This window comes from Eurypyga helias, unplaced genomic scaffold (genome assembly GCF_000690775.1).
Source record: "Eurypyga helias isolate BGI_N326 unplaced genomic scaffold, ASM69077v1 scaffold6668, whole genome shotgun sequence".
NCBI classification, from domain to species: Eukaryota; Metazoa; Chordata; class Aves; order Eurypygiformes; family Eurypygidae; genus Eurypyga; species Eurypyga helias.
In genome coordinates, this window is record NW_010268848.1 from 27,715 (window position 1) to 40,530 (window position 12,816).

General features: G+C 38.7%; 1 protein-coding gene across 1 annotated transcript in view; it reads right to left on the minus strand.

Moving 5' to 3' along the window:
• Positions 1 to 12,816, minus strand: part of LOC104514257 (diacylglycerol kinase eta-like) — a gene marked incomplete at its 3' end in the record, with an annotated part of 56,134 nt that overhangs the window by 27,706 nt on the left and 15,612 nt on the right. Inside the window, exons 3-5 of the mRNA XM_010157881.1 lie at positions 8,605 to 8,709; positions 8,144 to 8,276; positions 1,761 to 1,867 (exon numbers count right to left, since the gene is read on the minus strand). Coding sequence (XP_010156183.1) covers positions 1,761 to 1,867; positions 8,144 to 8,276; positions 8,605 to 8,658 — 294 coding nt within the window. The remainder of the gene's footprint in view (positions 1 to 1,760; positions 1,868 to 8,143; positions 8,277 to 8,604; positions 8,710 to 12,816) is intronic.

Below are 12,816 nucleotides of genomic sequence, written 5' to 3' on the forward strand. Positions count from 1 at the left end.
GGCACGGGAGTGTCTTATAAGTCCCCCCTGGAGCCTTCTCTCCTCCAGGCTGAACGAGCCCAACTCTCTCAGCCTGTCCCCATAGCAGAGGGGCTCCAGCCCTCTGAGCATCTTCGTGGCCTCCTCTGGACTCACTACAACACGTCCATATCATTTTTATGCTGGTGATGCCAGAGTCAGACGCAGTACTCCAGGTGGGGTCTCACCAGAGCAAAGTATAGGGGAAGAATCCCCTCCCTCGACCTGCTGGCCACACTTCTCCTGATGCAGCCCAGGATACGGTTGGCTTTCTGGGCTGCCAGCACACGCTGCTGGCTCATGTTCAGCTTTTCATCCACTAGTACCCCCAAGTCCTTCTCCTCAGGGCTGCTCTCTATCCACTCTCCACCCAGCCTGTACTTGTGCTTGGGATTGCCCCAACCCAGGTGCAGGACCTTGCACCTGGCCTTGTTGAACTCCATGAGGTTGGCAGTGGCCCACCTCTCCAGCCTGTCCAGGTCCCTCTGGATGGCATCCCTTTCCTCCAGCGTGTTGACCGCACCACACAGCTTGGTGTTGTCAGCAAACTTGCTGAGGGTGCACTCAATGCCATCACCCAAGTCACTGACAAAGATGTTAACAGCACCAGTCACAACGCCGACCCCTGATAAACGCTGCTCCTCACTGGTGCCCACTCAGACATTGAGCTGTTGAACACCACTCTCTGAGTGTGATGATCCAGCCAACTCCTTATACACTGAGTGGTCTGTCATTCAAATCCATGTCTCTCCAATTTAGAGACAAGGATGTCGCACAGGACAGTGTCAAATGCTTCTCACAAGCACAGGTAGATGAAGTCAGTTGCTCTTCCCTTATCCACCAAACGCTGTAACCCTGTCAAGGAAGGCTACCAAATTTTTCAGGCACTATTTGACCTTAGTGAAGCCATGTTGGCAGTCACCAATCACCTCTTTATTTTCCATGTGGCTTAGCATAGTTTCCAGGAGGATATGCCCCATGATCTTGCTGGGCACAGCACTCCCTGGGTCCTCCTTTTTTCATTTTTTAAAAATGGGGGTTATGTGTCCCCTTTTCAAGTCAGTGGGAACTTCACTGGACTGCCACGACTTCCCAGATATGATGGGTAGTGGTTTGGTAGCTTCATCTACCAGTTGCCTCAGGGCCCATGGATGCATCTCATCAGGTCCCATGGGATTGTGCACCTTCAGGTTCCTTTGATGGTCTCAAACCTGGTCTTCACAACAGTGGCACATACACAGTTGTGTTTGTAAAAATAACCCATCTATCACAATAAACCTCTGAAAAGCTTTTGTCAGTTCTACTGCTATTTTTAAAATTCCTGCTTTCATCAGTAAAAAAACCCACTGCACATGAGTGAATTCCAAGCAGGCCCCCTGGGGAACAGCTATTGGTAAGGAGGACACAAAATAAACTGCCAAACAGCGTGGCAGCAGCATAAAATACCATCTTTGCTTAAAAGCACTAGGGACTTCTGGGACAAAGTCTCCAGCTTTGGAGTTTCTCTGCATGTGGCCTTTAAAATCTTGTAACACAGCTACAATCCAGTGCCCACAGACACTGAACTTGTCTTGTGAGATAGGAATGTAACTTCTATTCTAAATACCACGTTAATCTTTGAAAAGTGTTCAGGAATATAGACACCTACCATTAACTTCAATGGGTCACATGGTAATATTTTTATGCTTAGCCTTTCCCCCCACCCAGCTTTGGCAAATACTGTAAGTATGAACATTACTTACACCATCTTCATCTTCAATGATGTCTTTTCCAATCGAGGCTAATGTAGTCCATTTGCAGTTATTTGTTGCTCGGACAGCACATCTTTTATGTGCTTTAAACTTACACACTGGAAGGCACACATAAACAGATGTATTATGTTATTTGTTGTATTTCAGTGACACGTTTCTTTAAAGAAATTAAACACAGATATTCCATAAAACAGCGAAGTGCATGCCACTTCACGTTGCACACATGACACAACTCAACTGAAAGAAAATTCAGCTCATAATCACTCTGGCTTTAATTCTCTAAATGGGGTTTAACTGCTTAGCTGTAGCCCATGTTAATTGTGTCCTCAAATCCGCATCTGTCCCCCATTCTTTCAGGTGCAACGTGAGGTACTACGGTACAAATATATCTTCAACTGTGTTTTTGACTCTTCTGTTCCTGAAGAAACTGTCTGACAGAACTCAGACACCTGGTTTAAATTTATAGAAGGTGATGGGAGTGTGTTTCAGAGAATGATTTTGCTTCAGGAGCTCTGTTTCTTTGCTTGAAGGGTCCCTTTGGGGCACCATACTGTACCTCTTCTCCCAGAAGGTGAGAAAGTGGAGGGTTAGGCTGTGATATATTTGTACAGGAGACTGATGGTTACGATATTTTCCAAAAAGTTACATTAAGTAAGGAAGAGTCTGACTTCTTACTGGATTATTTATTAAAAATTTACTAATTGGAATATTCGGCACAAGCATGCAGTACTGGCAGACATTTAGACAATCTAATAACTATTTGTATTTTGTTCAACTCAATTAATATGACTAGTTAATGACTGCATATTAGACCTAACAGAGCGATACACCCAACTGTGGGTATTTCTGTTACTGGAAGTGCATGACATCATTCTATTTAGAAAGCATTATATAAATTATTTTGGCAAAGACCATTAAAGGTTTATGAGAACTAGCCAGCAGACCAGAAGTAGTAGTCTCATTTCAAACAAATATTTGACAAGAAACTATCAAAAGCTTTGGCCCATCACTTGTCCACCATTAAAAACATTAAGCCATGGTACAAAAGGTCTTGTGAATCATAAATGTCTCGTTTTTAATTCCGCTGATCCATTGCCAGATCAATTTAAAAAGTGAATTGAGACTATGTAAGCAACATCTGAGTTTGAAAGCAATCAACGCTGTTCTGGGGGATGTGTGAAAATACGTGCTTAGCTCAAAGAAAGAGAAGAAAACAGAAAAAAGAGTTTTTTTGCTTTTACAGTAATTCTCCTGGTTATTTCAAAAAGTAGCATTCATAGACATAAAGTGTGTAGATATCCCATATTACTCAACTAACAGGGTAGACTTGCATTTTCAAAACAGCTCAGCATCATACTGTGTGTTTGCCAACCCCTGCAGGTTCCAAGTGTCTAAAGAAGTCAGCTCTCATAGAAGCTGTGTTTTCAAGTGCTGGGCCTTGAGCCGTTCTGCCTATTGATTACTTTGGAGAAGATATGTCACTGAATTCAGCTTCCTACTCATAAATGATAGACATTTGTCTTTGCCACACAGATCAAAATACAATACATCAGAGGATGAAGGGCAGCGGGAAATTTTATGATGAGTTTTCTCTTCTGTGTTCTTCAAAGAACTACCTCAAGACTGTTCTTTTCCAGCTTCAAAGGCCAAAGCTGAAGTTCTGAAACTGATCCAGAGATCCCTGAGTTGGTATCTATAGTTTAAGTCATGAAGATGGAAGGATTTGTCCTGGTGTATTCCAAGAAACCTGCTGGTTTGTTTCCAAGAATAATACTACTATGGACAAGCCACCGTGAAAACAGTGACACGTGAAAACAGCAACCTAACTTTGCTCCAATTTGAAGCCTATGCCTATGTTATAAAAGATAAAATCCAGCCGTTTCTTGGTAGTTTTTACTATTTTCATCAACCAAATAACTAAGTTAATTTAATATTACAGAGCACTAAAAGAATATTCATATTACAAAGTCAACTACTACAAAGTTAAGTTACTCATGCAACTTTAATACAGCTTCCATATGCAGGTGTAAAGTCTTCGGTTATATGGTCATACATGTTTTGGGAATGGGACCCTTATTCACTACATGGAATTAATAGTTCTTCATAAGTATGTAGCTGCGTCATGCTCTGGTTCATAATGATTTTCTACAAGTATTTGCCTTATTTACCAACACCTAATGAAATACTGCTTTTTAGATACAAATATCCATTTCCTTCCTGGCCTTTTAAAATTATTATTCTCAGTACTACAGATTTTAAATACTTGAAAATGCACCTTTGTTTTCAGCATGCACTACCAAAATAAGGGTGTGATTTCATACCCACTGTAAGAAAGGGGTAAGTGAAGCACAGAGAGATTAAGGGCAATATTGTCTGCCAAGTTTGGCTGTCAAAAAGACAGTGAAGACTTTTTTTTCAATACTCTGTATCTTCAGTGACTTCAAAACACAGCTTCAATTGATTTTTGCAGCTACAGAGAACTCACTGTGATACAGGTCCCAGATTATAAACAACAAACAACTATTGATTTCATCAGAATCTCATTTAGGTGATTTCCCCAACATTACAGAGCAGCACAGTGAGATACAAAGTCATGGAACACACAATTTTCCATTACTCCTTAATTCTTTATCTATGAACACCCCTCCTCTTCCTGACCGCTTCATTCAGTATTCGCTCTCCAGCCTGTGCAAATAATGTGGCCAAATTCCTGGAGATGACTACCCAACTGGTCCATGTATACTAGCCTAAGTACTACGTAAGAACAACAGGGTTTCGTGGACAAAAAAAAAAAAACCAAAACAATCTTAATGCAAAAAAATCAAATGCACAAAGTGTATTTGCAGAGGCAATTTAATCCCAGTATTTTCTTACTGCTTAACTTCATGATCCTAAAGTGTTCTTTCAACATCATTTGCTTGTGCAATTCATCATATGAGAAAGCATCTCATTTAAACTGAAATCTCCAGCTTACTAGGCATATTTGATATTTAACAATCAAGATTCAGTCATGGTAATGTTAACACTATGTAGAGAAATGTATCTTTGAGAATAACCATAAAGGCAGTGTTCAACTGGTAATCACTTGAATACAAATACAGTATTAATACACAGTAATTGAGACGGAAGAGCTTTGAAGAGTTTCTGCAGACAATTATCTATAGTTCTTTACGTTTCCTTGCCTAAACATTCCATATATCCCTGTGTTTACGCAACAACCTCTTAGGCTTAGACTCATGAGAGTACAGCAAGCTGAACTCTGAATAAGAGGAACATTTGAGGAACATCAAGAACAAAAGCCTTACTTGATTCAACCAGTTTTGAGCAATTTCCCAAGCAAGGCAAAAAAATATAACTTCTCTGTCGTAGTAAAGACTGTGGCTTAATGTAGGGGAGATCAGTCCTTCAGAGCTAGCTAGAGGAAAATTTCCATTTCTCAACACAACACACAGATAACACTTGAAAAGTGGATTATCTTTTGAGAAGACACAAAAGAAGAAACAGTGGGAGGAATAGCACTGCATCTCAAAATGTATACAATTAGTTTTTAAAAAGTCAGTTCTTGCTTTGAGCAGTAGAAAGACCGAAGCCGAGTTTGGTATGAATTTACATCTTTGGTTTGATAAACATATTGATTCTTCGACTTCCAGAAAGAATCAAGTTCACACTGCAGTCTTTTCCCTAGTGAAAGCATTAACATACCCTCTTTTCCTACACTGGTTTCCACAAAACTTAGAGGAATATCTTCAAGGTGTCCTGCAACGAATTTGGTCAACCTTTGGAAAAGATTATTGGGAGGGAAGGGGCCCTGAAAAAAGAATGCACCCACTTTATCTCCTAAGAAATGAGTCTTGTTGTGTGGTCAGGGTGAAAAAACAGTTGTGTGGCACTCCTGGAGACCAGCAGGTCTAAGAGAATAAAATATTACAGGACTGATCTTCTAAAGTATCATCAGATGCAAAATATCAGCAATGGAATTTATTTTTACCCACAGTTAGCAGTCAAGAATCAGACCACAAAGAATACAAAGACTCTAAGCTACTTTCAAGATAACTTGGTGTGCCAGTAACCCAAACCACTGAGAGGAGGAAGAGCTCCAATATCTCCTGCGAAGCCGCCTCTCATGCTTCTCAGTTCAGGAGATAATAGAGTAGGCTGGGATCAATGACCACACAAATAATTGGATTTAATATAGATACAAATGGATTCCTAGCGTAAAGCAGTACTGGCGGTTTCAGATGCCAGGCATAAATATTTAAACTCGTTTTTTAAAGATGTAATGAAAAAAGTAGCACAGAACATGTCTGGGGAATCGTAAGACTCCGTACTTCCTACGTCTTCTCCCAAAACAGTGCATATTGCTAACATGGCATAAGTGAAAAAAATAGATGGTGAAATGCATTAGAAGTGTACATGACAGAAGCAAGTAAATATGAACTCAGTCACGTATGAATCTCAGAGAAAGAAGCAGTGTCAAACCAAAATACACTTTTTATATTTAGAAATTAAGGATGGTTAAAAACAGGTTTTTACAGATATACAGAATCAGGGACAAAGTACAAGTATCCCAGTAAAGGAGTCAATCTTTGACTGATTTAGATTAGACACATAATTAAGGTTCTCTGTTTATTTTAAAAATACTTGTAAAAAAAAAGAAAATAGATATAAACTAGTGGCTAAAAAAGTAAGAGGAGATAAACTTATTAGTAGATAAAGAATATCATAGTATCTAATTATAAACCAATCTAGGTCATGCATGGTTATGAAACTGAGAACAAGTGAAAGCAAATCCAATCTACCATCCAGAGTTGCTCGTAAAAACTGCTGAAAGATCAACTGGCATCAGAAATGCGATAAACGTAGCATCAGTTTGTAGTAATTTATGCAGAAAGGAGACAAAGTCCAAATCTGGAAACTGAGGAAACTTCTTTAATCTTAATGCCAACGCCTTGGAAATTAAAACTATACTTAGAAGTAAAATAACTGAAAAAACAGAAAACACTGAACTACAACCTTTTACACTGATAATCTTACAAAAACAGCTCTTGCTAAATAGCCTTATAAAATATCTGAAATACTAACTTACGAAAGGATAAATTCTTTATGAAAGGAAACAAGTCTTTCCTTTCCTTTCCCTGAGCAAATATAATTATTTCTCCACAGAGGCAATACAACTGCATTTTAGTTAAGCACATGATACTTCCATCTGCCAATATCAGACACTGAAAATACCATAATTGCCTTAAAACTGTCCAAGCGACTTATACACAGTGGAAAACATACACCAGAGAAGCTGGAAGTAACTATGCTACTTCTGATTTCTATGAAACAGGTTCATCCCGTTCCTTGGCAACTGCACTGTTAGATACATTAAAAGCACGGACAATTCAGGACAGTGGGTTAATGTTTCCTTTGTAAGATTTCCTTAACACACATTATTATACTCAGATGTCAAGTATTATAACGGCATCAATAACACAAATGCATCTGCAGATGGTAACATGTATCCAAAAAATCAAGTTCTGAATGGTGTATCTGTAACTCTTCTGGACAGCTAGCTATGGTGGTCATTAAATATCTCTGTATTTCATCTATAACATAAGGTCACACAGATGTTTTATTTTCCGTTGGATTCTAATATAAGCAGACTGGTTACCACTTTTTAACAGAACTTGCAGCTGAAAATAAGTAAGCTGTTTCAGGTTTATTATAAATATTTGTTTGCAAAATATCATTTCTCCAGATATGCTTAATGCTGAAACCTCAGCCACCCCTCCTTTTTCTTTGTGCTGGATTTCATCAGTTGAACCATCAAAATGCAAAGGCATCTACATCTCCATCCCCTCAGTGCATGAGAGAATTTTTGAGGTAATAAATCTGGCCTCATCTGTACTGCAGGATCAGGCAGCAGCAACAAAGCAAACAAGAATTAGAGTGAAAGAGGTCATCACGCTGAACAGTGTGTTAAGAATTTTTAAAGATTTCAGGAGAAACTACCATTACAATTTCTTTCTCCGAGGAATGCTGATTCTGCAAACCAGTAAGGCTCTCTTGTTCACATTTTTGACGGGCAAATCAAATAAATGCTATCTTTTCTTGCAAACCACCCAGCCAGCACATTCCAAACTGGTCACTGCAGCAGAAGAAACCGTTTTATTGTGATGAGTTAGAAAAAGGCATCTGGAGCACGAAGAAGGTGAGCCAGACCATTAGCAGTTCCTCTGCCCCAAAAGAAAGTCATTCTAGTGAATAGATTTCTCCCTTCAGGCTTTTTTCTTCCTCATTATTTTCAAAATAATTACGTGTCTTAAACTTTCAGCCATCTACCTACATATGCAGCATTATAAACAGGGGGAAGAAAGGGTTTATTTTACCTTCACAGGACAGGCCGTGAGAAGTGACTCCAGAGAGGCTCTCTCTACACACGTTACAGAAGGTAGGTCGGGCGTGGGAGCAGGCGTACCAGTTATGCATCCCTGAGAAATGTTCCACATTAAACTGTGCGGTCTAGTAAAGGAGAAGTTAAGACAAATTTGCAAGTACAGAACACAGCTACAGTGACTGAAATTACCTACGGTTCCATATGACAGGGGAGGTCAATGCAGTGTTCACCAGAGGTATTTTCTGAAGGGTAGTTAGCCTGCTCTCCCTCCAAACTTCTAACCAAAAGTGTGACAATGAGCTCTCATTTTGGCTACTGAAGGTCTCAACATGAAGCTTCACTTCGACACTAGACACCCTTTTGACACTAAGGAGGATGATTACTACAGTTCGGTGTCCTGTAGCTTGATCTGTTGAGCTAGAACAGGTTGCACTAACAGGGTTGTCAACTTACCTCATAGTGTTCTCTGGACTGAACGGACTTCAGAGAGCTTATCCAGTCCTCCATTTCTTTTCTGTTCTCAGCACACAATATTAGCCTCCTAAATGGAGTGATTATCTGAAAAAGATAACACATTGTGATTAATCCAGATCGAAAACCTCATGATAGACTATAAATATTTAATGTGCTCTTTCCTGCAAGACGATGCAAAAATAAGACACGCCTTAGATCACAACATATGAAACGCTTAAAAATATTTTCTTTAATACACTACCAACAATGAAGGAGTTTCCTTTTCCTTTTTCAGTTAGGAAGATTCGAATTAGGCTTCAGTATAGGTCTTTCCAATATATATTGATCACACCTACTCAGCTCTTTGTCTATGCACTGAGATTTAAATTCTCAAATAGCAGGCACTGAAGCTGCTAAAACAACTGTTCTAGAAATTGCTAATTGACTAAGATTGCAATCCTATTTCATAACAGCATTATAGCAACGGCAAGGTCCATTCAAATTGCTAAAGACAAAACCAAATCAAAATCAAAGCCCAGAAGTCTTAAACAATAACAACTTTCATCATATTTCTATCTCGTATATTGATATTAAATTTACACAAGTTTAAACATAAATATATTTAAAACAGAATTTTCAATATAAAACTTAGTATAGGAACGCATACAAAGCTTTCAAAAAAGACACAGAGAAGAAAAGCAAACAGCTGAAATCATATCCTACTAGGATGGTTGAATGAATTCCTGGAACAAGTTGATGCTGGGAGTTTTCAGTGGTCTGGAGTTAGATTCTAGAAATCTGAAAATGCTTTATCTAGGAGGTTCAGAGTATAAGCTGTTTTCCCCTCTCCCTCACCAGTAGAAAAATAATTAAAATAACAGGAAGGCACCAGAAACGATCAGCTAACTCCCACTGAAATTATTTTGAGCACTACACTAAAATAGACGGAGTTACTTACATAGCAAAGAATTTAAAACCAAATCAGTACATGAAATTAAAGTTATTTGTTTGGCTGTACAAAGTCTAGAAAATAAAAATAAATCCTCTATCAGTCTTATGAATAAATCTGTTGCACAGCATGTACCACCCAGACTTGCAAATTACTTAAGTAAAACAAAGAAAGGACCACCAAAAAATGATAGCTCTAAGTATTGTTTTACATGCTACAGGCTAGGTATTGTAACAATTGCACAATATTAGTAAACACTTATCTACAGCTGCATTTACTTACCCAATCTCTGCTGCAAATAGTCTCTAGCCTTGATTTGTCTTATCCACTTCTTCATTAAACTGAGCTGCACTTTAACATATCTCAGAGCCAACGTAACTGAAGTGCAGCAAGCTGAAAGTCACATGGAGAAGAGGCAAAAACCCCGTGGGCTTGCCTTTTTTTTTTCCCCTTCTTTTTCTTTTTTTTTTTTTTATGGACTCACTTCACATAGAAAGGAATAGTTTCTCTGTTTTCTATTTCCTTCAATCTTGCTTAAGCTCTTTAATGAGGTTTATTAGTAGCTCTCCACGGCTCTTCCTAAAGAACAGTTAATGCAAAGAGCAATGCTTCCCTCATTAGTTTGGAGCCAAACAGACTCTTTATTACTTCAAAATGTTTTTCTAGGCCAGGTCATCAAATGAAGCCCAGAAAAGCCATTAAATCATAATATAACCCTGGCTCCAACAACAATCAGCATTCTGCTGGAATTTCCAGGTTTCAATGGACTCAGAAATCTTATTTGGGCAAATAAACCCACCACATTATTTCCTATTATAGAGCATGACATTGTAATAAAGATAAAGTAAGGACAAGTCCACCCAAAACTCTGCACTTTATATCCGTCCTTCCCCCATGCTCATTACTGATGCTAACCTGTAACCAGATGTCCTGAAACGCCATTAATCAACAGCTGCATTTATTGCTAAAGACTCCTGACAACCTTGATCTTTTCAAGTAATATTTCTTTATATTACTCATGTCTTCAATACTACCCATCACAAAGTCCCCTGTGCATCCCCCCACTCTCCCCTCCCAAAATCATAGTTTATTTGATTTGTCACAGTTATCTAATGCCAACAGAGATGCCCTTTGGTACCCGAAGCACCGGCGTGGGGCAGATAAATATGACAGAGGTCCATAGTACCTGGAGCAGCAGCTAGAAATAAGACAGTTGGGACACCAAAATCCTCTTGAAAGGTACAACATACATACCCATGTATTGGCAACCAAATGATGTCACCAAACATTGCTAGCTAATGCATGTAAACATACCAGACATTCCTAGATCCTGATTTCTTATTAAATTCACAGCATAATAAACTCAATAAAGTTCAGAGCCTTTCAACAGTCTAGAAGTTAAATTATATACTGATGATCACATGAATGTAGGCTAAATTATTATTACCACTATAAAAACAAAGTGGAAAGTAGTAAGACAGACATATCTGCAACATGATGATTAAACTACATATTCTCTTTGATTTGCATTGTTTGTTATTTTTAATAACAAACTTCAAGAAGGATTATGATAACATGAAGAAAGACAAAATGCATTACATGCAAAAATATGGACTATGCTTGGAATTTTTCTTAAAAAAAAAAGAGAGAAACTAAGCAGTTCAGTAAGTTTCTAATCTGTTTTAGTCTACAGAAGCAGGGAGAAGATAGACTCATCATTTATTAGATATTTCACGTAACATAAGATCTCAGGGAACCAAGGAAATTATTAGCAAACAGAAAGTGTATTTTCCTAAATGTCATGCATTACTTAGGCTTGCAAAGTATTCCAAAAGGATGTTGAGAAGACCAGAGGTACAAATTTCTGAACCTGTATTTGACAAATTCATCATGAATAGATGCATCATATGCTATAAAACACAATATCCGAAACCTTTAATTTAGCAAGTCCTCAAAATCAAGCCATGAGTGAACACTGGGAAGTTATGCCAGAGGAAGAATCACTCTACATGTCTTGCTCCTTATACTTGTTTCTTGAGTAGCTGTTACTGCTATTATATTACTCTGATTCAGTATGGGTTTATGAGCTTTATGTTAACCCAGTATACCTGTTTCTGCTTGTGCCAAAGTGAGAGTGACTTCCGTACCTTCTTATTTGCATTTACGCAGAAGGCATGCTTTCTTATGGATGCTTGAAGAAAGTTATGATTAACGTATGTGGTATGTTTAGAGTGCACTCACTGAAGACAGTTGAACCTGTATGCAGACATAATCAAAATAAAAATGGATTTATTTGTCCTTAAAACTATTTTCCAGCCATGTAAAAGTGGATTTTACTAGCAATCTTAGCTCATTGCATGTAGTCATACTCAAAGTCCTGTATCTTTTCTACCAACCAGTCATAGAATCACAGAATGGTTTGGGTTGGAAGGGACCTTACAGACCATCTAGTTCCACCCACCCTGCCATGGGCAGGGACACCTTCCACTAGACCAGGTTGCTCAAAGCCTCATCCAGCCTGGCCTTGAACACTTCCAGGGATGGGGCATCCACAGCTTCTCTGGGAAACCTGTTCCAGTACTTCACCACCTTCTCCAGGAAGAATTTCTTCCTGATATCCAATCTAAATCTCCCCAGTTTCAATTTAAACCCATTACCCCTTGTCCTGTCAGTACAGACCCTTGTAAAAAGTTCCCTCCCAGCTTCCTTGTAGCCCCTTCAGGTACTGGAAGGTGCTGTAAGGTCTCCCTGGAGTCTTCTCTTCTCCAGGCTGAACAAGCCCAAGTCAGTATCTTTTCTTCTATTACACTGCCTTTCTTGTTTGGTTAATGATCACAGCCCCAAATATTATCATTTATATATATCACTCTGAATATGCTAAACTCTGAACAGTCAAGAAAGCGTATAATACAATGACAAAGGAAGTGTCACAGGAACCACTGGATAACCAGTGAGGTAGTGTAAGAATGAGAAAACTCTTAAATCTGGGAGGAACTCAGGTGCTAATGGTTCACACGCTGACAAAGCAGTAGACAAATCACGAAGGATGAAGACAGTCAAAAGGCCTTAAAAATAAATAAATCAAGCAGATTTAATTTAGAAGATTAAGTTACTCTGAAAATTTTCACCACTGTCAAGTAGCCAAGAAGAAGTCATTGCTGATTTTGGAAGAGAGAGTTATCAAAGCCAAATACTGCAGTATATTGGAAAGTAACAAAATTGAGGTGGTGGGAATAAAAGATGTTTTTAATGCAGTGGACATA